This window comes from Colletotrichum jinshuiense, chromosome 5 (genome assembly GCF_051148585.1).
Source record: "Colletotrichum jinshuiense chromosome 5, complete sequence".
In the NCBI taxonomy this organism is placed as follows: Eukaryota; Fungi; Ascomycota; class Sordariomycetes; order Glomerellales; family Glomerellaceae; genus Colletotrichum; species Colletotrichum jinshuiense.
The window spans coordinates 4,846,483-4,869,624 of record NC_139312.1 but is presented as its reverse complement, the minus strand read 5'-3'; the positions used below and the strand labels follow the sequence as shown (position 1 = coordinate 4,869,624).

Genomic DNA, 23,142 nt, shown 5'->3' with positions numbered 1-23,142 from the left:
CCTGTGCCCACGGCTCGGGCCCCATACGCAGTAGACCAAAGTCGGGTTCAAGGCCGGGCCCATCAATGGCCTCGACTGCCCCTCGTCAGGATCTCATCACGCCAGATGTGCGTCATGGCCGCCTTCGGGCGATAGGGTTCTGGAAATGGGAGAAGCCAAGAGATCATCTGGATGCATCGTGAGTTGTCACAGTCCAATGGTCATGAGTAACTCTAGTACGGCCCGCAAAAGTAACTCCAAGTAACCCTGCGCTGCTGAGCATGGGGGTTTTGGACAGGACCCTAGAAATTTCGACCCGCTGGCGACCAAATATCCGCTTAAGGACACGAGCAAAGGCAAATCGACGGGGGCTGTATGGTTATTTTGCCTCACTAAGCCCTTTTCGTTAGCTGTGCCACACAGCAACCCACAAGCCTATACCATTAAAGTATCGATTCCAACGGGATCCCTGTAAAGGTAATTTCGTTTGTTGGACCAACATGCGTTCGTCCAACAAGCGTTGGTCGTGGTGGCTAGGGAAGTTGACTGCACTGTAGTTCTTTTGATTTAGGGAGGCTGCTCACGTTTCGTTGCTGACGTAGAGATGTACGTTTCTAGCTTGAAGCTTTATAAACTCTATCACAACGTAAAATCGACAATCAAAGCCCTAGCTTATAAGGAGTGCTACCTCTATAAGCGCCAAAAGAAATACAGTTCCGAAGATATTGCTCTCTGTACTCAATTTCAATCGCATCACAGCCTTTCCCGGATCCATATCGTGTGCTGTGCCGCCGCGCTCCAAGGCCGACCAACGCCGCCGACCCGCAGCGTCCATGTCGATTTGCCCAATCCAGTCGAACTTTGCGGTCTAGGCTGCGGTCTACCATGCACCTGCATTCTTCATCTTGCGACACCTTGCCTACTTGGTCTCCTTCGTGTCCACACATGATGCCACTCAAGCGAGGACAGAGACACCGCCATCTATGACCACGGAGATTGCGCGGTGAGTCTAAATATTCTGCACCTCATGATGGCATCGCCTTTAAGATCCTGGGTCCTGCTACTACGATGATAGAGGAAGGAACCTGGGCCAGACTCAGGAGAGTAATCTCTTCGGGTAGACATTACGAGGTGAGATCATGCCTCTAGCCCTTCCATCTCCGCTTGACCTCGCGCGCTCATCGGACTCACCATCTATCTATCGAAGCCCTTGCAAGTAGCATGAAATCGATTCTCGAAATTTCACACTCTCACAGTCTCTTTGGACTCGGAGCTTGTCACCAATCTCATTTAGACAGACAGAGCCTCACGTCCATGGCAGCCTTATCGTGGACTTTCTTTCCAATACACCGTTCATCGCACTGATTTTCTTTCTTTATTTCTCTCTAAAATGCGCCTATCCTCCCTCCTCGCGCTGCATGCCCTCGTCGGCTCGCAGCTGCCGAGGACGGCATCCTCCCACCACGGCCACCTCGATGCTACTCACCATTCCTTCGCCGAGAGGGCCGCGCCGGTGAGCAACTCTACCGCCTCCGGCCCGGTCTCTGAGAATGTCGACGATGCCCGCGCGCTCCTCGCCAAGGCCCACGCCGCCATGTCCGTCGCAAACAGCGCCATCATTGCCAACCCTCGCACCAACCGCCTAGAGGTCCTCAACGCCACCGAGTTACAGTATGCCCGTGATCCGCCGCCATCCCTCGACTACAACAGCATTGGTATCTCGACCTCAAACTCCCTCTTGGCCCTCCGCGGGCAACTCAACAACACGGCCAGCAACGCCACCGGCGGTGAACCCCCCCGATATTCTGTCCCTAAGGAAATCATCGTCGCCGCACGTCTCGTCTCCGAGGCCTGGACGCCCCCCGTCGACGACGGGAGCCATGCCGACGCCGTCGCGGCCCTTAAGCGCAAGCATGGGCCCGCCGCCAACGACACGCAGATGATGCCGCCCATGCTGCGGCACCCCTCGGGGCTGGTCGGATACACCGACCAGCCGGCAGCCGCTTACCGCTACGGCAACATCTCGACGGCCGACCACGAGGACATCGTTTCCAACGCGACGCCCACCAAACACGCCGCCGAGGACTGGTGGATGGCCAGGATCCACCAACGCGGGTCGAGCCCTTTTGCGCCCGCCGGGTACAAGGTCTGGCGTAACGTCAAGGACTATGGTGCCAAGGGCGACGGTGTTGCCGACGACACCGAGGCCATCAACCTCGCCATTTCGAGCGGTGGGCGCTGCGACAGCCAGTGCACGGGGAGCACCATCTATCCGGCGACTGTGTACTTTCCGCCGGGCACGTACAAGGTCAGCTCGCCGATCATCCAATATCATAATACGGAGATGATTGGAAATGTGAGTGCCCATTTCCTGCTGGAGCTTGAACATGAAGAGAAACGAACTCACTGATAACGAAAGCCCTGCGAACTGCCCGTCATCCTTGCGGCTCCCAGCTTCGTCGGCCTCGGCGTCATCACGTCCAACGTGTACACCGGCGAGATATCCCAGTGGTATGCCAACGAGAACAACGTTCTCCGGAGCATCCGTAACTTTGTCGTCGATATCCGTGCCACGTACCAGGACGCGTACGTGTGCGGCATCCACTGGCAGGCCGCGAAGGGCACATCGCTGGAAAACATCCATTTCTACATGACCAAACCGTCCGAGAACGCGGCCACCACCCAGCAGGGCATTTACGTGGAGAACAGCAGCGGCGGCTTGCTGGCGGACCTCTTCTTCATCGGCGGCAACATTGGCGCGTACATCGGAAACCAGCAGTTCACCGCCAGCGGGCTCTACTTCCACGAGGCGCGCACCGCGGTTCAGCTCCACTGGAACTGGGGCGGGACGATGCAGGGCCTGCTCATTGACTCATGCGAGACGGGTATCAACATCGTTGGCGGCGCCGGCGGGCCTACGAGCACAGGTCAGGACGTCGGCTCGCTCTTGGTGACTGATCTGCAAATGTTTGGCGGCCAGATCGGCATCTCGACGTCGCTGCACGCCGAAAATTCGACGGCACTACTGCTCATGAATAGCGTCTTCCACGCCGTCAGCATGATCGTCGTCGACGTCGGCAACGGCGAAGATACGCCGGCTATTTTGCTCGCCGGCGCCGCCAGCAAGAAGCACGTCAATAGCTGGGGCTTTGGCCGTGTGAGCAGCCCCAAGGGCGACGTCAACTTCCTGAACGGCGCCGAGCTGGCGACAGCGACGCGCTCGACGCCGTTGACCCGGCCGAACCGCGACGACTTCTTCACAAGGCGTCGACCCAAGTACAACAATCTGGGTTTCGCGCAGATCATGGACGCGCGCGAGTACGGCGCGCGCGGCGACGGGGAGTCGGACGACACGGCCATCCTTAATTACCTTTTCAGCGCCGCCGCCAACATGTCGTCCATCGTCTACATCCCCTTTGGCGTGTACATCATCACGGACACTGTCGAGATCCCCGTCGGGTCCCGGGTCATCGGCCAGGCGTGGGCACAGATCATGGCCACCGGGTCTAGGTTCCAGAACGTCGCGAAGCCGTACGTCGCCGTACGAGTCGGCCGCCCCGGCCAGGTCGGCGTTGTAGAAATACAGGGCCTCGTGATAACCGTCCGTGGCCCCACCGCCGGCACCGTCATGATGGAGTGGAACGTCCACGAGTCGACCCAGGGCTCAGCCGGGCTCTGGGACACGCACTTTCGCGTTGGCGGTGCCTTAGGGTCCGAGCTGACTGTCGACAAGTGCCCGAGGCTCTCGGACCACCGCATCAACCCGGACTGCGTTGCGGCGTCGCTTATGTTGCACCTGACGTCCACATCGTCGGCCTACCTCGAGAACGTCTGGATGTGGGCGGCCGACCACGACTTTGACTCGATCAACCAGACACTGATCGACATTTACGTCGGCCGCGGTCTCCTCATCGAGAGCCAGGGCCCCACCTGGCTCTGGGGCACCTCAGTTGAGCACTGCGTGCTGTACCAGTACCAGCTCTCGGACGCGCGCAACGTCGTCATGGGCTTCATCCAGACCGAGTCGCCGTTCTTCCAGTCTGTCTCAAAAGCGCCGGCGCCCTTCCTACCTGGCGCATTCCCTAGCGACCCGACTTTTCAGGACTGCCCTGACTCTTCCAACGCCTGCGCCGTCTCTTGGGCGGTGCGCTTCGTCGACTCGTCGGCTGTCCATGTCCTCAGCGCGAGCTTGTACTCGTTCATCTCAAAGCAAGGCCAGACCTGCATCGATTCAGACCGCCACGACTGCCAGGACAAGTTATTCTACGCCGAGGAGAGCTCTGACGTTTGGGTTTACAACTTAGTCACTCTGGGGAGTATCGAAATGATCAGCCCGCTTAACGGCGTCGCGACCCTCGGCCGCCCGAATAGGAACGGCTTTGCGTCCTCGATCCTCGCGTGGCTGGGCGGCTCCGAAGACGTCACTGGCAAGCGGAGATTTGAGGGTTATCGTATCCATGACCTCGACGCGTTGGGCTTGTACAACTTTCCCGCCTCGTGCAGCAACGCGCTTACAGCGCTGGTGCTATGCGACGACGTGACGGCCGAGTGGACGACGGCCGAGTACCACGGCATCTTGCCGGACGAGACGAGCACGACATCCGTCTGCGATAAGGGGTGTGCGATAGCAATCGAGAACTGGCTCACGGCGGTCGACATCTTCTGTGACGGGTACGAGTGGGAAGGCGGAGCTGCACCCAACGTGCTTGGGTCATTCATTGAGTACGGCCTCCGGGAAACGTGTCAGAAGGATTCCGAGATGGAGGAGAACTGCAACGACGTGATTCTTGCCTTCTCCGACACCGATCAACTCGAGGGCATGCCTGACAGCGAACTCTGCTCCGACTGCCATCTCGGCCGCCTCAAGATGATGCAAGATAGCCCATATTCCATCTACGCCTCGTTCCCCTACTATCAAAACGCCATGAAGCGTGCCGTTGACCGCTGCTCCCTCGGCTCTCAGGACGTCGCCCCCAAGGACTCGCCTTTCCCCGTCGAGGAGCAGGGCCCGGTCTTCTGCCTTTCGGACAGGGAACACAGGTCGGTTGACGGCGAGACGTGCGACTCGATCGCCAAGCAGCACAGTGTCGCCTCGGCGTCTCTCCTTGCCGCCAACCCGCAGATCCTCGACTGCAGCGCCGTTGAGGCCGGGCTCACGCTCTGCCTGCCGCTTACTTGCAAGACGTACGAGCTGAAAAAGGGTGACAACTGCATAGACGTTGAGGTTGCCACGGGCCTCAACGAGGACGCCCTGCGCCAGCTCAACGGCTGGATCAAGTATGGCTGCGAGAACCTCCAAGACGGCGCCATCTCCCTCGGCCGCGTCCTTTGCACCACTGTCCCTGGTGGCGTGTATGAGTCCAACGCCAACGTTCCTGCCAAGGCCACCGACCCGGCCTATAATCAGTTCGCTGACGAAATAACTGCGCCGCCCTCGGGCGCCGTCCTCGACGACGGGACCATCAGGCACTGCGGCCGTTGGCACAAAGCCATAGAGGGACAGGTCTGCGCCGAGATACTTGTCCAGCACCACATCAGCCTGATACTCTTCACGCGCGTCAACCCGTCTGTCTCGTTGGAGTCGTGCTCGGACGACCTCGTACCCGGCCTAACGTACTGCGTTGGCCCCGTCGATGGCTATGATAACGACATCATCTTCGGGCTCTACGAGCACAAGCACTTTGGCTGCTACGCGCGCAAGGCCGGCGGCGACACGGACGTGCTCAAACTCAAGTCTAGATCGAGCGACGAGATGACGGTGGCAATGTGCAAACGCTTCTGCCTCGCCAGGTCCTACGGCGTCTTCGGTCTCGAGAACGGCAATACGTGTCTCTGCGGAGCGCGCATCTCCCTAGGCAGCAAGCGCCTCGCCGACGACAGGTGTGATAAGAAGTGCGCCGGCAAAGCTTCAGATGCCTGCGGAGGCGACGGCGCCGTTGAGGTGTACAGCATGGAGGCGACTCTCGCGGTTGAGGCCAGCGAGATCGGCTGTTTCGTCCAGAAGCGCGGCGAGGCCGTCCTCACGGACGGCTCGTTCCCCTTTGTGCTCGCCTACAACGACATGTCTATCCAAAAGTGCGGCAGCCTCTGCGCCGAGGACCCCCGCAGCCGCTTCTTCGGTATCACCGCCGGCAACACATGTACGTGTGGCTTCAGCATGGCCGACGCAGAGCAGGTCAACATGGCCGAGTGCAGCACCCTTTGCCCCGCAGGCGACGGGCTGACCTGCGGCGCCGCCGAGCGCATCCAGGTGTACACAACCGTGTCCGGTGCCGCTAGCAAGCCCTCTCTTTACCAGGGCGTGCCATTCTTTCACCACGGCTGCTACACTAGTAAGGGGATGCGGGCGATGGGCCTCTCACACTGGTACTCGTACAAGTGGGATGGGCTCGGCATGACGGTTGAATACTGTGCCAAATTCTGCCTGGAGACGCAGGGCAAGCCGCTCTTCGGCGTCGCGGGCGGTAACATGTGCCGCTGCGGCGCGGTCATCGTCGTCGGCGTCGTTCCGGGGCCGGCCGACGCGTGCTCTGAAACCTGTGTCGGCGACGCATCGCAGAAGTGTGGCGGGTCGAACAGCATCAACCTGTACAGCATCAGCGCGAACTCGCCGACCGCGTACCGCCGTCTCGGGTGCGCGAGGCGTCGCGAGAATGGGGCCGTGTTCGCGGGTGCCTGGGAGACTGAGACATGGAGGGATGGCGATATGACAGTTATGGCGTGCGCGATGAGGTGTGCAGCCGCGTTTCCGGGACAAGAGCGGCTTCTGAGGTTTGCGCTTGAGGAGGGCAGTGTGTGCACGTGTGCGGTTGGAGGCAAGATTGACCACGGGTCGCCGGCTTGGTGCAATACGCCTTGTGCCGGGAGAAATGGCGAGTACTGTGGTGGTGAGGGCGTTGCGGATGTCTATAGGATGGGTGTCTAAGCGGTCAGTTGAAGTTGGATTCAGGCATACAGAACTGTTGTGAGGAATAAAATGAAACGACTTCTCTCCTGTAGTCCAGAGAGCTTTCAAAAAATCAATAGCGAATAATTAAATAAACAAACAAAAAATATCTCCACGCCGGGTTCCCAGTCACCATGGTCCAGGTGATTAGGTACCAACTACCTCATGAATCATGCTAGCTACTACTCCTATTGTAACAAGTTTTGTGCTTTGAATCTATATGCTCAATATTTGTGAAGTTTCAGTGACATAGGATTCCTAAGACAATTCGCCTTTTGTGTATGTTTGTCTATGGACTCTAGCGCAACGGCCTCGGTGGTGGCTGTTGATTGGGCTTGTCGCACTTTTTTTTTGCTTCTCCAATTAGTTACGCTAGCTTCGGTGATATATCTAATACTTTTAGTCTTATAGAAATTGGCCTTTTAAAGGGAGTGAAAGACTTTCAGTAGACTTTTTATGTGCTGAAACTGGTCAAGCAAAGCACTCCTTGACTGATATAAAACTATAAAACATATATACGACGGGAGGCTCAGTTAAAGGACGATAAAGCCTCGCATAAACTGGGAGGCCCATTATATGTCTCTGGCCGTTCTGCTACAATTTAAGACTGCCCCGAGCTCGTTTGGATGACGCTTGCTCCAGGGCTTAACCCGGATAGTAGGTTCTGGCAATCAGGTTTCATAAGTAGATGCCATCGGGATGCAGGCCAGGTATGGTGACTTTGGCAGAACATAGATAATCCTACCATAACCTATGGAATGATTGTAATAGACGGTCACATTAGACGCGTGTTGCATCGACTTGATGACAATGAAAACAAAACTTCCAGTACTATAAGCCGTTGTCTTTAATCTGCCTTCAGCCATCCCGCCTGCTTATTATAGACCATTTGTATGCTTGCTCTTCTGCTAGTTACAGCTTCTGCTGGATGTGCTGAAGTCACATAACTACGAGACATTGGGGTTCATCACGCTATCGAGAGGCTGCATAACTAGTGTCCGTGTCTGTTATATTTCTTCGTCGTAGCTGACCGCCCGGCGAAAAGTAGATAAATTCAAAAGAGAAAAAGATTCGACGTTGGCCTGATTCGAACAGACGCTCCCGAAGGAACAAGATTTCTAGTCTTGCGCATTAGACCACTCTGCCACAACGCCGGATGTTACTAGACCCGCTTCACTACAGGGATACTGTGTTTTGCGGCTCTGCCAGATCAAGATGTCGCCGCAACATTCGCATTCGCATGCCATGGGGAATTGAGATTGATAATTCAGTTGTCTTACACTCACAAAAATGCTCCTAACCAGCCGGGGCTGATGGAAACTGACATCCGAAATGTCTTGCGGTGTATAAGCTGTCGGCCAAGTTTTTTTGCTCTATTTTGCAGTCTAATTTCAATCACCGTCATCCGTTTGCTCATTTTTCTGGCGTGTTGGCAACAAGGAGTGTGTGTGTCACTGTATCTACAAGCCTGTCGCCAAGCCCGACCGACTGATGCTTGAATGCGGCACGGTCCTGTAGGTAGTTAGGCAGATTATCAGAATGTAAGACAATTAGGCCTGTTTTAGTAGGTGCTAAGGAAGCCCCAGTCTATTGACGACTTTTAGGCTTCAAATGGCAGTTAAGGAATGTAGATTACGACCGTAACATTGATCTTGCAACTGTAATCTCACGTAATAAAATTTCTCCGGGCTGCAAGTTGATAAGCAGCGTCAACGAGTGCAGCCTAGGTAGATTAAATAATTAGTTGAAATAACGCCAATAACTATAAAATCAAACCATCAAAGCCGAGAGCAAAGTACCTAGAAGATGAATGAATATTGCGAATACCGCTTTGGTCCTAAGTCAGAGCAGCAGGCTCAGATACTTTGCAGAGTAATATAACATCTAATGCATCCTTCTTAGTCCTAGCAGCTCTTCGCCTCTATCTCTATCAGGGTATTAGCATATTACGTTGGATTGCAAAAGCCCGCTGCATTCAAACCTCCTATACCCTCAGGCCCCTTGCAAACTATCCCTTGCGACCCTATGAACTAATCACTACAGGTGAAAAGGAAGCACACCCGACCCGCACTCAAAATCCTTGCCAGGCAGACGTTTCTTCCATATAGGCATGTAGGGCGGGCGGTACGGATCGTGAACCCTGCCTCGGCCGCGATAGCAACGCCTGGTCTTTGCCTATTTCTGTCCCTTTGACGACTAGCACTACGCCTCTTAGCGTCTCGGCAGCAACGTGGAATTCGGCGAATGATATCAACAGGGTGCTCAAGACCAAGAGCTTATAGGCGGACCCAGCCCAACGCATGACAAACGACCGGTTCGTCCCTAGATCACAACCATATAGAAGGGCGGAATATCAGCCGAATCGAGGGCTCGAAGCTTACTCGTTTATTAGTCTTATGTCACCGAAGGATTATCTACTAATTAAGCTAGTTCTGCCTTATCCAAGCTGCTTGAGGCCGTAACATTCGAGGTCGCCATTGTCGTTCCCAATGACGTCGTCTATGTTTCTTTTAGCGATCCAATTCCACTAGCGACATCGACAAGATGGTCGTTGGAAACTTACTCAAGTTGAGGCCAGTGAATTGCCCGTTTCCACTGCAGTCCTTGCATGTGCATTGGAACCATGTCCCGCTCAACGCGCAGTACGGCTTGTCGCACGAGTCACCATAGCGTCCACTATGTAAGACATGCTACATTAGCCAAATTTCTGACAAAATGAAGCTGGCAAAAAAATTGGTTTGGGGATCAAGGAGACGCTTACCGTAGGGCGGGGACAAGACGGCCGCAAATGTTGGCGAGGCACAGCATCAGGTCGACGTGGCTAGTCTTCCATGCGCCGCTGATGGTGCGGCAGTTGGCATACAGCAGCGTAGGATAGCGAGAGTTCAAGCTGAAAGAGTTGCAGGTTGCGGCAAAACCGGATCCCTGGAGCTCCATCGTCTGGCGGCTGGCGAGGTTGAGGGAAGTATCTGGCTCGGGCAGAGCAGCCGCCGTGACACCCATGAAAGGCGCCGCAAGGGCAGCCCAGGCGACAAGAATAAAATTGGCTTTCATGGTTGCGGAGCTCGAGAGGTGTGTTATGGTGAATGCTTAAAATCGAACGGCAATAAAATTGGACATTGCTCTGGGAGGGGATTCAAAATTTATAACAACGAGCCGTCTAAAATAAAGTGCCAGACTTGGTACGAACAAGACTCCAACGACCTGCTCATTCTGGCTTTTTACCCGGTCAAACAATCTGTAGGAATCAGACAATGTCACGATCCTACGACAATAGTGCCTGCATGTGCATGGTTAGCTCTTAGCCAAGGCGGCGACATTAAGCCTTCTTTCGGGCCTACTTTATCCGTGTGCGGAAGACTAAACAAAAGAATAATTACTACACTAGCCCGTTCCCTGGCTTTCATAGATGATGTCACGCTGTGCCAGAGCAATAAACCGAGCGCACCAATAAGACAGAATATGGCAGGGAAATAGTAAGACTTCCCTTGTCTCCTCTGCCTGGGGCGATTGCATTCCTAATATCTTCTGCCATCACTTACTACTCGACAGTTCTTGTGCTTGCTCGATGGTTATTATTATAGAAAGGCACGTGCCTCCTGATGAAGGGAAACCTCATTTCCAGCATGAGTCTACCAGTATTAAAGTCGGTATATAAACTTGGGCTTTACAACCACCAAGCGCCCCAGACTGACTCCAGTGGATCGACTTTCGGAGCATAAAATCCCCTCGGCAAAGAGGAGTTCTCCTGTGGGGTAATGCAACCGTTTTAATCAGTAGCGTCTTTCAATGCCCACAGGTAGCTGTCCGTAAAAGTTAGATATCCAAGACACGGGTTTCTACCAATAGAATGACGAGATTAACATCGGTACTCAAAAACAGCAACTGTCCGCTTAAGGTCTACTAAGAAATTGAGGCGAAATAAGAACATTGGAAGTTGATAGTTGAAGAATCAATAAAGGCCCCTATAAGTACGACGCGGGATGGCTTTCTACGATTTAGCGGTCACTTTCCTCTTGGTCCGACCTGCTAAGTAGTGGGAAAGGCACGGTCGGGTAGTAGGTTGCATCATCCTTACTCGCCCGCGACCGGGAGGGTATGACCGTGGCGACATGTGCACCGCCAAGTGCTGCGTCCAAAGAAACGGCTTGGCAGACTGAAGCCATCGTGACATCTTGGTAACATTCCTCAAGTTATTGTACCATAATATTGTTTGATAACACAGTCTCATGACCGCGACAACCACACTTGGGCAGCATTGATGCAAGCCACCTCCTCATTGTGGTATTAAGTGTAGTGACTACAGGAGCACGAGATTAACTCTACAATGAACCCCAAGCACTTCGCTACCTGACTTCTCTACGTCAGTTTGGTCTCTATTACGTCATTCAACTGGACCTTTTACCCCTTTCCATCGTTTCCCACTTCTTAAGCACGTTGTTCCAATGCCATACATAGCCCGCGCCAGAGGGGTCATCTGGCAGGCGCTTTCTGTTATGACAACTCCTCGACTCTGACGTCATGAGGATAATTACCGGTGCCCCTACTGTAGACGACGAGGGACACTTATCCTTCCACTCTACCATTTTGGTAGAAGCTTGGCTGCTCATTGCCTTCAGAGTTGGGGGGTCTTGCGGCTCCCTCTTAATTGTAATCGTCGATGTTGTGGATGATCGGGAATCATTAATTTGGGTGTTCTCTTCCACATCCTCAGCTGAGGCTATTGGGATTTTAGGCGCCATTGATAATTGGAAGTGCTCGGGAAAGGATCTTTGGAACAACTCATGTTAGTTTAACCCTTTAGGCGACAAACGGAGATGACAGGTAGCGGGCCACATGTTCAAATTAATACATACGCAACTTCAGATTCTTTATCGTCCTTCCCAAGATTAATAGAGTGGAGGATACTTGTAGATTTGATATAGTTCTTTATCAGTTGACAACTGATATAAATGTCGATATGAATAACAACTGTTGATGTTGCTCACAATTGAGAGATTATTCAAAGGCAACAATGTTAGAGACGGGCGGTGAGGTGTATATTATCAGTTCCCCTGTTGTCAGCTGTTACTTAGCGGTCCTTATACTTCTTATATCTTGAAGATGACTCGCTTGCTTGGAAATGCTGCTGTTTGCTACATCTTGCTGTTTGCTTAATACTTAGTAAATCTGTCGGTTGCCAGCCTTGTCAAGACTGGGTGTATACTATAAACAAAAGCCCTGTCGTGGTTACACCCGTGTATACCCGCAGGACGACATGCATGCGGCACCTATTTTGAGTACAGACTAAATGTGTCCAGTGCCTCGAAACAACAAGCAGGTGCCCCAACTCAGACCTGGCGCAGAGAACACAAGGGAGGGCCCATTACTTGATGCATGTAGATGCGGCAGGCTTTTAGAGGGGCCGGTCTTCAGCGATGTGATATCGCTATAGAGGCTGTCAAGGTTGCAAAGTATTAGGGATTAGTTGCGGACATAGAGGACCTCAACGAACGGCGATGAAAGTCAGTAGAAGCGTGTCGCAGACGGTCCACAAGCCTCGAAAATTTCCACTATAAAACTACGAAACGCCCAAGTGCGATATAATGATCGAGCAGCCCGCGCCGCACGAGGAGGGCGAGGAGAATGGGGGAATGGTCTGGAGTGGGCCTAGACGGTGCTCTTGCTGGGGCACATGCTTCGGTTCCCGGACATGTGCCCAGGTATCAGGCTCTGGAGGAACGCAGGAAAAGACCAGACGGGCACTTGAAATGATAAACCCGCTTTTTCCACGACACATTAGCCTCTTGGTACTGGGAATCTAACTTAATTGGCTGGCTACGATCGGGTATGGCTCGGGAGCACGCATGGAGGTGCAGCCCTCAACCAACAGAATTGCATGCTCCTCCCTACCCCGTCTTGGTCACAGCAAGCAGCCTTGCCATTGTCAAAGAAAATGGAGATGATGCGATATCATCACAAAGAGAAGTAAGGGTGTGAGTGTAAGTAGAGTGGGGGTCAGAATGAGTCCGAGTCCGAGTCCGAGTCTGGTTCCTAGTGAGACTGAGGGCGAGAGTGAGAAATTCACTAAGAAGCCCTAAATGATAAGGTACTTACTTACCTTGTAGCCGAAATTTGTAATCCGCTACACGAGACTTCGAGGTAATTCGTTTTCTTTCGGTTTGCAAGTCAAGGTTGGTTAGCACCAGCTCACGCGGCGACCAAGCCTCGGCGAATGCCTCGGTGAAAGGTAGGGGGCGGGTGCATAACATGCCGCATTGTGTTTGTTACAAGGGTCCTACATTCTGGAGGGTGGGCATCTCGCAGATGATGTATCTAAGCGAGCCGCTGTAGCCGATGCTAACCACCAACACAATCACCTTTTACGACGTGACGGGCCATTGATAGGTCTCAAACCATCAGCTACGGTACCAAAAGAATCCGGCAACGTTACACACTAAGCCAGGTACAAGGCGTGAGGCAATCTCTGCAGAACCTTAGGAAACTCATTCATTGTTTTCCGGACGGTCAAGTTGTGTTTTCTACCATTTACTCCGTACAACAGATCATCGGAAGCCATGTCGAGTTCACACAGTGTTCGAGGGCCGCCGCCAAAAGTCCCTCCAGTATCAGGTCCATGTCTTCCTTGGATGAGGGAGGACTAACTGATGGTGTCGAGACAGAAGCTGTGCCGACTTGACTTGAGGGATGGTGCGGACCGGGAACCACAAACCCCGCCAACCTCGAGGGAGTTGGTGTTAGTGTTCATGTTGGGGCGTTGTTGGCTCGGATATTGCATGCATCACACTACTACAGCTACCCGCTACTGCCTGCAGTCTTTTGTGGAAACAGCCTTGTCGGCGGAGATCTATCCCATCGAGGATGGAAACGCGTATTTCTCCGAATGCTCTTGAGTCTGAAGTATTTCATTGGGCGAATCTAACTGGCGTTCCCCGCACCTTGTCCAATATAGCGGCTTCCCGCAGTCGATGTGATATTTCGATCGCTGGGCCTCACCGGCAGTCTTGGCATCGCACTGCCACGGGAAACAGTTAGTTGGAGCCGCCGTGACTGTTGCAGCGGCTTCATGGTGTTGTGTTTGTGGTCTGGCCAGGCTGGGTTGCAAACATGGCGGAAATGGCCGAGCTGCATGTCACTCCGGAGTTTAATACCAAAACGGTTTGCTGCGATACGATGTTGATGAAAAGTGGAGGCTAGAATGGAAGTCACCATCGCATTGCCTTTTTTTATTGACGGATGTATGTCGTTGTCGTCGTCGTTGTTACTGATGTACATTGTTTGGCGCAATACGAACCCGCCGTCCAGGACATCCTTGTGCGCCGGCCGTAGCATTCATCGGTGTCTCGGCCGGCCAAGCGGCCCGGTAGGCCATCAAGCCCGCCCGAGTCCTCTCGCGGCCCGTGCCGCAACTTGCCTGAGCGAACAGCATATTGTTTCCGTTTGTGGCCGACACACTACATATGTAGACCTTCTAGGGGTACATGTATGCTTCTAGACCTGGGTAATTCCACGTTGGCCGAGCAAAACACTGCTTTTTTGGGCCGACACACTTAAGATGGCTCGCGCCAGGCTCGATGAACATGATTTTATCCTTCACGGTTATTGAGCATTGTCAGATATTTTGCCAACTGAATTCCGAAATTCGTATGTTCTTCGTGGGCCTCGGAAGAAAACAATATTATGATACACTGATGGCACATTGCCATTTACCGGCCATCCCTCCTTTGCACAGGGCCCCCACAATAGAGTGACGCCTTACACACCGAACCTGAACTCTCTGAATTTCTTCTGCTGGTAATACGTTGAGAGCGCGCCATAGACGATGAGACCGATGGCAGGGTGACGTGGCCTGCGCGGACCCGAGGTCGATGCAAATCCCTGATGAGTTCCCACAGGACGCCCTCGTACACTAGGGCTGGGGCACAGGAGGTGTCGGCTGCTTCGACCGCAGCCTGTTTAAAAGCCCCTGAACCTTCCACACGGTGCCGTCCCACGCAAACTCGTTGATTCCAAACGACGTCTGGGATTGCGTGAAGATCCTCGACAGCTTGTCGTCGCCCAGCACTGTCGCGACACACGCGCCGTGGAAACTGGCCCCCGAGACGCCAGCCTGTGTCCAAGTCTTCCCGTCGTACATGTGCACGGTCAGTTTGCGCTCTCTGCTGCCAATTATTGCTCTCAGGATGTTTGAGTTGACGTTGCAAAGGGCGATGGGGGCCATCAAGGGCAAGGCCATGTTTGGGCCGACGCGAGGTTCACCTGGTCGCCATCAGCATGCTGCTCGTCGGTCTTACGGAAAGCTCAATGATGAGAAAACGTACCATAAGAGAACTTTGGGGCATCCTCTGCGACACAGCGCAAGTCCCGGATTTTGAGCGCTCCGTCCTGGAAGAGAATGCAGATGGTCTCCTTGTCGGTCTCCAGATTCTTGGCAAGTCCCATGATGGCGGCGGCTATGCTGGCGCCGGGAGGCATTGTCACGATATCTTCCGTGTCGCCTTCGCCCAGCTTGGCGCCGATTTGCGCCGTGTCGGGGAACAGCCACGTCTTGGACTTGGCAGTGTACCGCACATACACAAGCTTCAGGTCGGCGCTCTGGAAGAACACCCAGGCGTCGCCGTTGCCCTGGCGAACGGCGGCCAGACCACTTGCCGCGTGCGGCTTGGGCAGGTTGGCGACGCTGCTGATGTCGCCGTCGACCCAATCCTCCGACCCGGCGAGCCAGTCGCGCTGAACGAGAGTGCCCTCGGACGTGATGTAGAAGACGGAGACCTATCAACAGCGGGTGCATGTCAGAAACAAAAGGCGGCATATTAAGCTTTCAGCTTTAAGGGCTGGAGGACTCACAGTCTTGCCGTCCGTGGACGATATATTCGCAATGGGGGTCCTTGGAAGTGCTTTGGAAGCCACAACCTTGCCGTTGGACTCCCAGGTATCCGCCGTCCAAGTACCAGCCACAACATCCCACGAGGCATTCTGCCAGGCGACGCTCACAGTCGGCTTTTCGAGACCCATGAGCTGGCAAGCGCTGATGCTTGTGCCGACAGCACCAGAATCGCCGGGCATGGGCTTCCTCCTCACCTCGACGGGCAGCCTTGCCTTGATCTTCTCAGCGGTCTGGTATGTCTTGTCGTATTTTCCATCGAGGTCTTTGTCCTTTTCGGACTCGGCAAAGGGAGATAATGTCAGCAGCTCGCCGTTTCTCTTAATGACCTGTTTGGCATGATCGATGTCTGCAATAGCGTTATCCATGCCATCTTTGGAGACAGCGTAGAAACCTTTGACCGCTCGGGCCTCGTAAGACCCTTCATCGCTCTCAACGAGGCTCTTCATGTTCTGGATCTCTCCCTGCAAGTAATCAAGGGCCAGCACGTCGTTGGCTAGGACATCAAACTCCTTCTTGACGAAGAATTGGCTCTTGACGTCGGTCAACTGTCTCCAATTCTTGATTTTGGCAACATCCTTCACTGTCAAGTATTTTTTGAGCACGGCCATGGCCTTCGGACGATGATCGGGGTTGCCAGCATCCTTCTTGAATTTGACAGCAGCCTTAAGCATTTCCTCTGGAGTGCAATTTGCTGTAGATAGATGGCGTTAGCTCTGCGACGCGACGTCTTGAGGCTTGTGCCACAGCTCAAACTGAAGTTTTGAAGGCGTCGGGTTTTGGCGCTTACTGGTTATTTCCACGTCGGCACCCTCCCAGCGCATTGTACTGCTAATAGAGGCCATTTGTCGCAGCTCACTTGAGTCCCATTCACCACTGCCACTCGCCTGAACGTAATTGAAGGCAAGTTTGAGCTGTCCGTCAATGTGTTGAATGTCCTCGGTCTTATTAGCGGTAATGCTCATGATGCCCAGAAATGACTGGCCCTCCTCCGCTTCGGCAATGTAGTAGTCGCCATAGGCTTCGTAGAAATCGGAAGCATCGTGCACAGTCGGGAGTAACGAGAACTTGGGCTCCGGGAGGGGTTCCGAGTAGATCCTTTTACAAGTGACACGGACGACAAAATTCTTCGTCGCGGTAAATGACTGTAATTCGAACAGGTGTGGTCAGCAATGTCGGACTGGGATCTGGGGGGCTTGTAGAGATGATGATGGGTGGGAAGCTTACTGCGTGTTGCTTGAGAAATTTGCCTTCGCCGCTTGCGTTGAACCCGCCGGCGTTGACAGTGAGGCTGGCACTCACTGTCAGAGCCGACTTCAAGCTCTCCGCGCTATCGATCATGTAGTGGTCGCAAGAACCGGAGGGCGTCCATTCTTTGCGGTTGTCTGGCGCATACTCAACCGCGGAATACAGCGCGAACGTGCCCGTGACGCTTTTCCATCCGTGGCCCACCTTCATGCCCGTGTCCCAGGGGATCTTCGGGTCGCTCGACATGTTGATAACAGGAAGACTGAGAAGAACCGAAAAATAACTGTGTGGGGGGCGAGAGATGTTCAAAGAGACGACAGGCGTTGGGAAATCAGAGTCGAGTTGCCAAATAGTTGCAGTGCATTTCGTCTATAAGTAAGAGCCTAGTCTTCAGCCAAACCAAACATCTATCTGTCCATCCAAGCGTGCAGACCCTTCCTCCCAGGATACCACGAACAATACATCCGCCTTGAACTTTCATCTTAATCGAATACGACTGTCTTGCTATGGAGCACCATATGTTGGTGGCATGGCCAGGCCCAGCCCGAACCGCGGGGTCGCCGGCACCTTCGTATGAGACGCCGCTATACACATCGTATCATCTCGACCAAGGCAAGTTGCAGCCGACTCTATTGCTACAGAACCCCTCACAGCACGCCGAATTAGTAGCCGAATGGACCAAAGCGTACGCGAGCCGCGGCGACAGCTTCTTCTGGGGGCCAATAGCCTTCGCAATGCCGACGAACCCCTCAGAGCGAGCCGTCCACTGGGAGAGGCTATCGTCAACCGTGGCCGCTCAGCACACGACCACAAACGCCAGCTCATCCGATATGCATCTCAGCGGAGCCATAGGCGTAGGCCCGAGCCTGGGCCCTCTATCGGTGACGGTTTCTGGGAAGTACAACCGCACCGTCAAGGAGAGAGCGCATGTGAGTTCCGGGGCCCCTGGTCCCCAGTTGCGGACTATTGGGCGATCTATCACTTTCGACCCCTGCGGAGGGGCTCTGCCGATCTTTTTCAGCTGACTATGCAACCATCATCAAAGTCGTGCCAGGACTCCTTCACGCTGCGCATTGAGCTCGGAGACCTAAGTCTCGAACAGCCTCTTGAGCTGACCCACGAGGCCGCGTCTCTCCTCGAAACCGAGGGCCCAGACATCTTCACCCAGATATTTGGCACGCACTACACGTCCGCGCTGCACCTCGGCGCGGATGCGGGGTACTGCATCAGCCTGGACGACGAGGACACAACGGAGACGCACAGCCTCTCCGTCGTGGCCGAGGTGCGCTTCTTCTTCTGGACCGTCAAGGCAGAGCTGCCGCTGGTGCAGGTGTCCGAGACGTTTTCCAACCACAGGTTCTCGCTCGTCGCGTACGACACCCTCGATGACACGCACGTGGACGTGAAGAGCAGCGCCGCGGAGCCTCTTGTGTTCGTCGAGCAGGGTCGGGAAATTCAATCACGCATCTTGCAGCTGCGCAAGCGCCTGGAGGCTGCGGCAAGGGATTGCCACCCTCTAATGGCCATCCCGCAGGATCGGGCGGCCCCCATCCTGGATGTGGTTGTCTCGCCCTGGGCCACGCTCCGGCAGTGGCATGAGGGCGTCGCGAAATGGAAGGCCATGCGGAAGGAGAAAAGAAGTTAGGCGGCAAAGTGGCATCGGCTCTGGATCCATCGGACAATTGCGCCCGCGCCATGGACCCTGTATGCAGTCGTCTGATGTCTGTAAGCAGCAAGGTTGGGGATCCAGCTTTCAGCTGTGCATCTGCATTGAGCTAGCTCTACACTAGTTCCATGCGGACCGTCAATGGCTAGGGCCAGACCCCGGAGCGGGCCGGCCTGGCCGTTGCCAAGGTCCGGGGTGCTGGTTGGAAGGCCGTTCCCTGTTTGGAAGAATTTGAGGCGATCTTGCGATCGTGGTCAATTCTAAGCCCTTCTCCAACATGTTCCTCTCTGTCATTGGTGTGATTTTCTGCAGGCTCGTGATGCGGCTTGGTTCTGCATCATCATCTTTCACAGGAAAATGAGTTGCTGAGTGAAAAGAATGTTCGGCAAAGTTTAATACGCCAACTACTCGTAGAAACTCGACAAAGTTGCAGCATCACTCGCTCACCCTACAGTGGGTGGCCGTGGCTCTGTACTCAGGGCCCGTTCCACCTCCGTCTTCTCGGCCAGCTTGACGTCAAACACGGCATCGTTCCTCGACCCTTCAGCGAGCTGGGCCATGCTCTCTTCTTGACCCAGCGGAAACTCCCCATTCCAATCCTTCAGCGACCGCACAACCTGCGCGCTCCTGAAGCCGGCCGTGACGCCAGAGGTAAACAAAGGAATCTCGGCGGCCGGGTCGGTGCTGAGAACCTCGTCCTCCAGACTATTATTCCGCCGATCGTGCAGGACCCAGACGCCCCTCTCGTCGCTCGTAATATCAATGACGGCGGCGTAATCCGTGGGAATGTACTCTCCCTCTTCTATGATGTTGTACCTGGCACGCTCGTCCTCGGGAATGCCGGCGAGCTCGCGCTTGTCCTGGACATACACCCGGCCAAGGTTTATGATGTACTTAGGCGGCATGCGCTCCCCAGCAGGAGGAGCGGCGGCCCCTCCGTCGCCGCCATCATCCATCGGACGCACAGCGAGAACATAGTCGTGGGCCGTTGATGGCGTCGTGTCGGTGCTGCCAGATGACCCGGCTTCCTCGTCGGCGGGGCTCAGGATGCGAGGATCAGACAGAACCACGAGCCTACGGAGTGAGCTGGAGCTGTCGTAGAGAATAATGGGTATTTTGATCGCGTAGCGCACATCCAAAAGGGCCTTGTCGAGCAAGTTTGAATCGCGGACCAGATTGACGCTCCCGAGGCTTCTGAGCACGGTGAGCAGACTGGATTCGTCAGGCTCCGTGGACCTAGTTGGGCGAAGGTCTTGTTTGGCGAGCCAGCCGAGATAACCAGCCAGGTCGACATCACCGGCTTCTTTCACCTGCTGGATGTATGCGGGGAGACTCCTTGCTTTGGCGAGAAACGAGGTCATGTTAGCATGAATCATGAACGGTGTGTAACATCCCGAGTACGATGCTAACATCTCGGTGACTGGGATCGACTTACGACCAGGAGGGGGCCCAAGCCTTTCGCGCAACCGCGCGTAACCAGCGTCATCAGCTATACGTGAGGACATTGGATCGAGAGTGTGTCGAGTTTGAGTTTGAGCCGTATGTAGGCTGAGAACGGAAAGAATGAGAAGTTTGCTGGTGGCACATGCAAGGGTCGGGGCAGTTCAGTTGGCAAGTCAGACCTTTTGAGTGCGCGTCTCGTATGTTGACTTTCATGGCTTGAAATTGACGTTGTCCAAGTTGCCTCTTGATCTGGTTGAGCTCCCCACCATAGTACCGTACACAGCTCATCAGACGTACCCTCCCTAGCAAACTGGACGTACCAGGGTCTAATGAAAGCAAGCTAGAATGCCCATGTAGTGGAGGGAACGTCGTTCAGCTTGGATAACGGCCCACCAAGCGACCCTAGTGTTCAGGATGCAATGCGGGAAGGGGAGGGGTTTGCCCCTGTAGTGGGGGGAAGCAATTCCAGGCCCAGGGAATCCACCCATGACGAACGCCTCGTGGCTAGTCCGCTTGACTTCAACCTGCCGCCTGCAGGGTTACATGGCCTCCTGATCAATCACCTGCATAGACCGTTCCAGCCAAGACACACGTCGGACATTAGGACTTCCGACTTCAGAGTTCAGCTGGCCACCGTGCTCTGGAAACACGCTGGTGTCGAGGGATACTCCAGGTCAGGAAACAGACCACTGGAGTGGAACAGAAACCAAGAACCAGATACGACGTGTCATCGGCAGTGTCTTTGTTGTGTAGGAGCACTCTCGATGCCAGCCGGGGCTGCTTTGGTAGTGTTGGCAAGTCAATTCAAACCGGATATCAAGACGCGCATCGGCAAGTGTAATCATGCTTGTCAACGGCGACTGAACTTGGCCACGAGTCGCTCACCATCAAGCCCACACATATCCATATCATCATCAGACCCTTGTCTTTACATCTGCCTGCAATCATCAAACACCTATTCCCAACGATGGTACTCGTGTACAGGGAGCCCGAGTCGGAGCCGTTTCTGCTCCAGCCTCCCAGCTTTGCGCAGATCAAAGAGGATATCGCCAAGAAGCGAGTCAAGCTTACGTATTTGGACGTTTTCACGTATATTGACGGTCTTCTCTGCGTGGCTGAAGACTTCAGGATCGTCGTCAAAGATGCCAAGAAGTCGGCAACGGGGTTTCCCCAGGCCGCGATGAAGGATGCCCTGTCGCTCACCAGCCTGCTCAAGTACATGGTCTGCCTCCCCCTAGCCAGACTGCAAGAGGAGTGTGAGGCTCTTGTCTCTCCGGGAGACACGTGGTTCCAGCGGGAGCTCCAAGACAACTATATCTTGCTGGGACAAATCCAACTCATTGCCCTATCGATCGAGGTCGATCTTAGCGGCAAGGTTGACAAAGACGCGGATACATACTACACGACAGAGTTTGAGACCTGCTCCAAGCAGATGGATGGGACGATAGATTGGCCTCCACTGACGCAGCTCTCCGTTGTTGAGCTCCTCTGCCGGGTAGTGGCTGCGGTGCAAGTCGAGGTCAACTCGGCCGGTACGAACTATCCACGTCCCAGCACTTTCAATGGCATAAGGCTAACTCCCAAATTGGGCTAGATCATTTCCAGGAAATCCTCAAAAGTCGCCTGAAGAATCTGGCAAGCCTCGAGCCGCTCCCACAGAAAGAGAAGGTCAACTACCTCGGGCTGCCCAAGATCATCTTTGCCTGCGCCGGAAACCCCGACGTGACGCCTCGCGCCATGGTCATCACGACTTCTGGTGACGAATGGTGCGGGCTGCCATCCCACGCAAAATGGAGCGAAAAGAACCGCGCCAAATTGCGTCCAAAGTCCAAACTCGTCCAGGAAAGCGGCGGCATGAGCAAGGTTTTGACGGAGTCCAAGAAGGTTCGAAAAGCCTGGAAAAAAGCCGAGGAGCTACCGCCCAATGAACAAAACAAGCGCTATTTGGAAATTGTGACCAGCGACAAAGTCGATTTTGCAACCGCCAACCACCTCAAAGAGCAAGCAATGCCTCTGTCTTGCCCGCGGTTTGACGCAAAGCCGCGATGCTACCGGTGCCTCGCCCTGTTCAAGTATGACGTGCCGCCTAGCGTCGAGGTCAAGGAGACGAACCTTCGGGGCTTGTTTACTTTTTGGGAGTGGAGTTGCGCCGAGACCATCGCCCAGGCTTACTGTTGCCGCGCAGCCGTCGAAACGGGTCACTGAGATGCATCACTACAGCTACCGAACGGAAAGTATCTAGGCACTCACCGTGAGGCACTGCGGAGAGTCTGTCCCGCATTGGTGTCATTGGCCAAACCAGAAATTGTTCCACACGAAGAAAATGGAACCGAAAGTAGGTGGAAGAGGGCTCTGTAATGGTGACTAGACGCAGGTATAGCCTTGTTACAGCGGTACCCCTCGGTGCCCAAACGATAGAAATATGAACCGACGGTCAACTTGGTCATCTTGCCCAATTCCATGTCGGTTTTGCCATGATATAGAAGCGACTCCCCCAGTGCACCTCATGCTGTTTTCCTTCGAGTTGATAGACACAGGGGTCGGTTACAGCGCCTTTAGACCACGTTGCGTGTGTTGCAGCAAGTATCAGCTACTCATTACAGAGTAGGTAAAAAACAAAAAAGGCAAAAAAACAAAAAAGGCAAAATACATACAACACCAGGTATTCGCTGGTCGTCACCGACCCAACTACTAATCCGGCCCTCATTGGCTTATCTATGGGAGAGCGGACGGGATCCCGAGTTTTCCAATGGGTATGGTCGTATGTGGCAGCAGTAACCGGTTGAGGTGAAGAAATACTCTGTGTGAGAGCACATGAGCGTCTATGATAGCCCCACCATCTTCTCTTTTGCACAATTTCCATATTCCCCGACGACATGTAATGGGTGTGCAACTAAGTAAGACAACAACTCGTGTGGACGTGAAGAAAGTTAAAGACTCCCGGTTCTCACTATCACTGTCGGGCGCATTCCGTCG

The 23,142-nt window shown here is 54.2% G+C and overlaps 6 protein-coding genes across 6 annotated transcripts; 3 read left to right on the top strand and 3 right to left on the bottom strand.

The window, feature by feature from the left end:
* Positions 1-1,369: 1,369 nt before the first annotated feature.
* On the top strand, positions 1,370-6,904 carry EsH8_V_001159 (pectate lyase superfamily protein-domain-containing protein; the record flags this gene model as incomplete). Its single annotated transcript, XM_083273675.1, has 2 exons — positions 1,370-2,335; positions 2,399-6,904. The coding sequence occupies 2 exons, from the start codon at positions 1,370-1,372 to the stop codon at positions 6,902-6,904; spliced, it is 5,472 nt and encodes a 1,823-aa protein (XP_083126390.1).
* A 2,458-nt stretch (positions 6,905-9,362) lies between these two features.
* EsH8_V_001158 (CVNH domain-containing protein) lies at positions 9,363-9,979 on the bottom strand (the record flags this gene model as incomplete). The annotated part of the gene is made up of 3 exons (XM_083273674.1): positions 9,363-9,424; positions 9,489-9,601; positions 9,687-9,979. 3 exons carry the CDS (start codon positions 9,977-9,979, stop codon positions 9,363-9,365), a joined length of 468 nt encoding a protein of 155 aa, XP_083126389.1.
* Positions 9,980-14,834: 4,855 nt separating this feature from the next.
* EsH8_V_001157 (uncharacterized protein) lies at positions 14,835-17,303 on the bottom strand (the record flags this gene model as incomplete). Its single annotated transcript, XM_083273673.1, has 5 exons — positions 14,835-15,184; positions 15,247-15,697; positions 15,773-16,503; positions 16,600-16,954; positions 17,037-17,303. The coding sequence occupies 5 exons, from the start codon at positions 17,301-17,303 to the stop codon at positions 14,835-14,837; spliced, it is 2,154 nt and encodes a 717-aa protein (XP_083126388.1).
* Positions 17,304-17,563: 260 nt separating this feature from the next.
* On the top strand, positions 17,564-18,702 carry EsH8_V_001156 (uncharacterized protein; the record flags this gene model as incomplete). Its single annotated transcript, XM_083273672.1, has 2 exons — positions 17,564-17,986; positions 18,103-18,702. The coding sequence occupies 2 exons, from the start codon at positions 17,564-17,566 to the stop codon at positions 18,700-18,702; spliced, it is 1,023 nt and encodes a 340-aa protein (XP_083126387.1).
* Positions 18,703-19,166: 464 nt separating this feature from the next.
* On the bottom strand, positions 19,167-20,228 carry EsH8_V_001155 (uncharacterized protein; the record flags this gene model as incomplete). The annotated part of the gene is made up of 1 exon (XM_083273671.1): positions 19,167-20,228. The coding sequence occupies one exon, from the start codon at positions 20,226-20,228 to the stop codon at positions 19,167-19,169; it is 1,062 nt and encodes a 353-aa protein (XP_083126386.1).
* Positions 20,229-21,133: 905 nt separating this feature from the next.
* Positions 21,134-22,371, top strand: EsH8_V_001154 (uncharacterized protein; the record flags this gene model as incomplete). The annotated part of the gene is made up of 2 exons (XM_083273670.1): positions 21,134-21,698; positions 21,761-22,371. 2 exons carry the CDS (start codon positions 21,134-21,136, stop codon positions 22,369-22,371), a joined length of 1,176 nt encoding a protein of 391 aa, XP_083126385.1.
* Between the last annotated feature and the right edge of the window lie 771 nt (positions 22,372-23,142).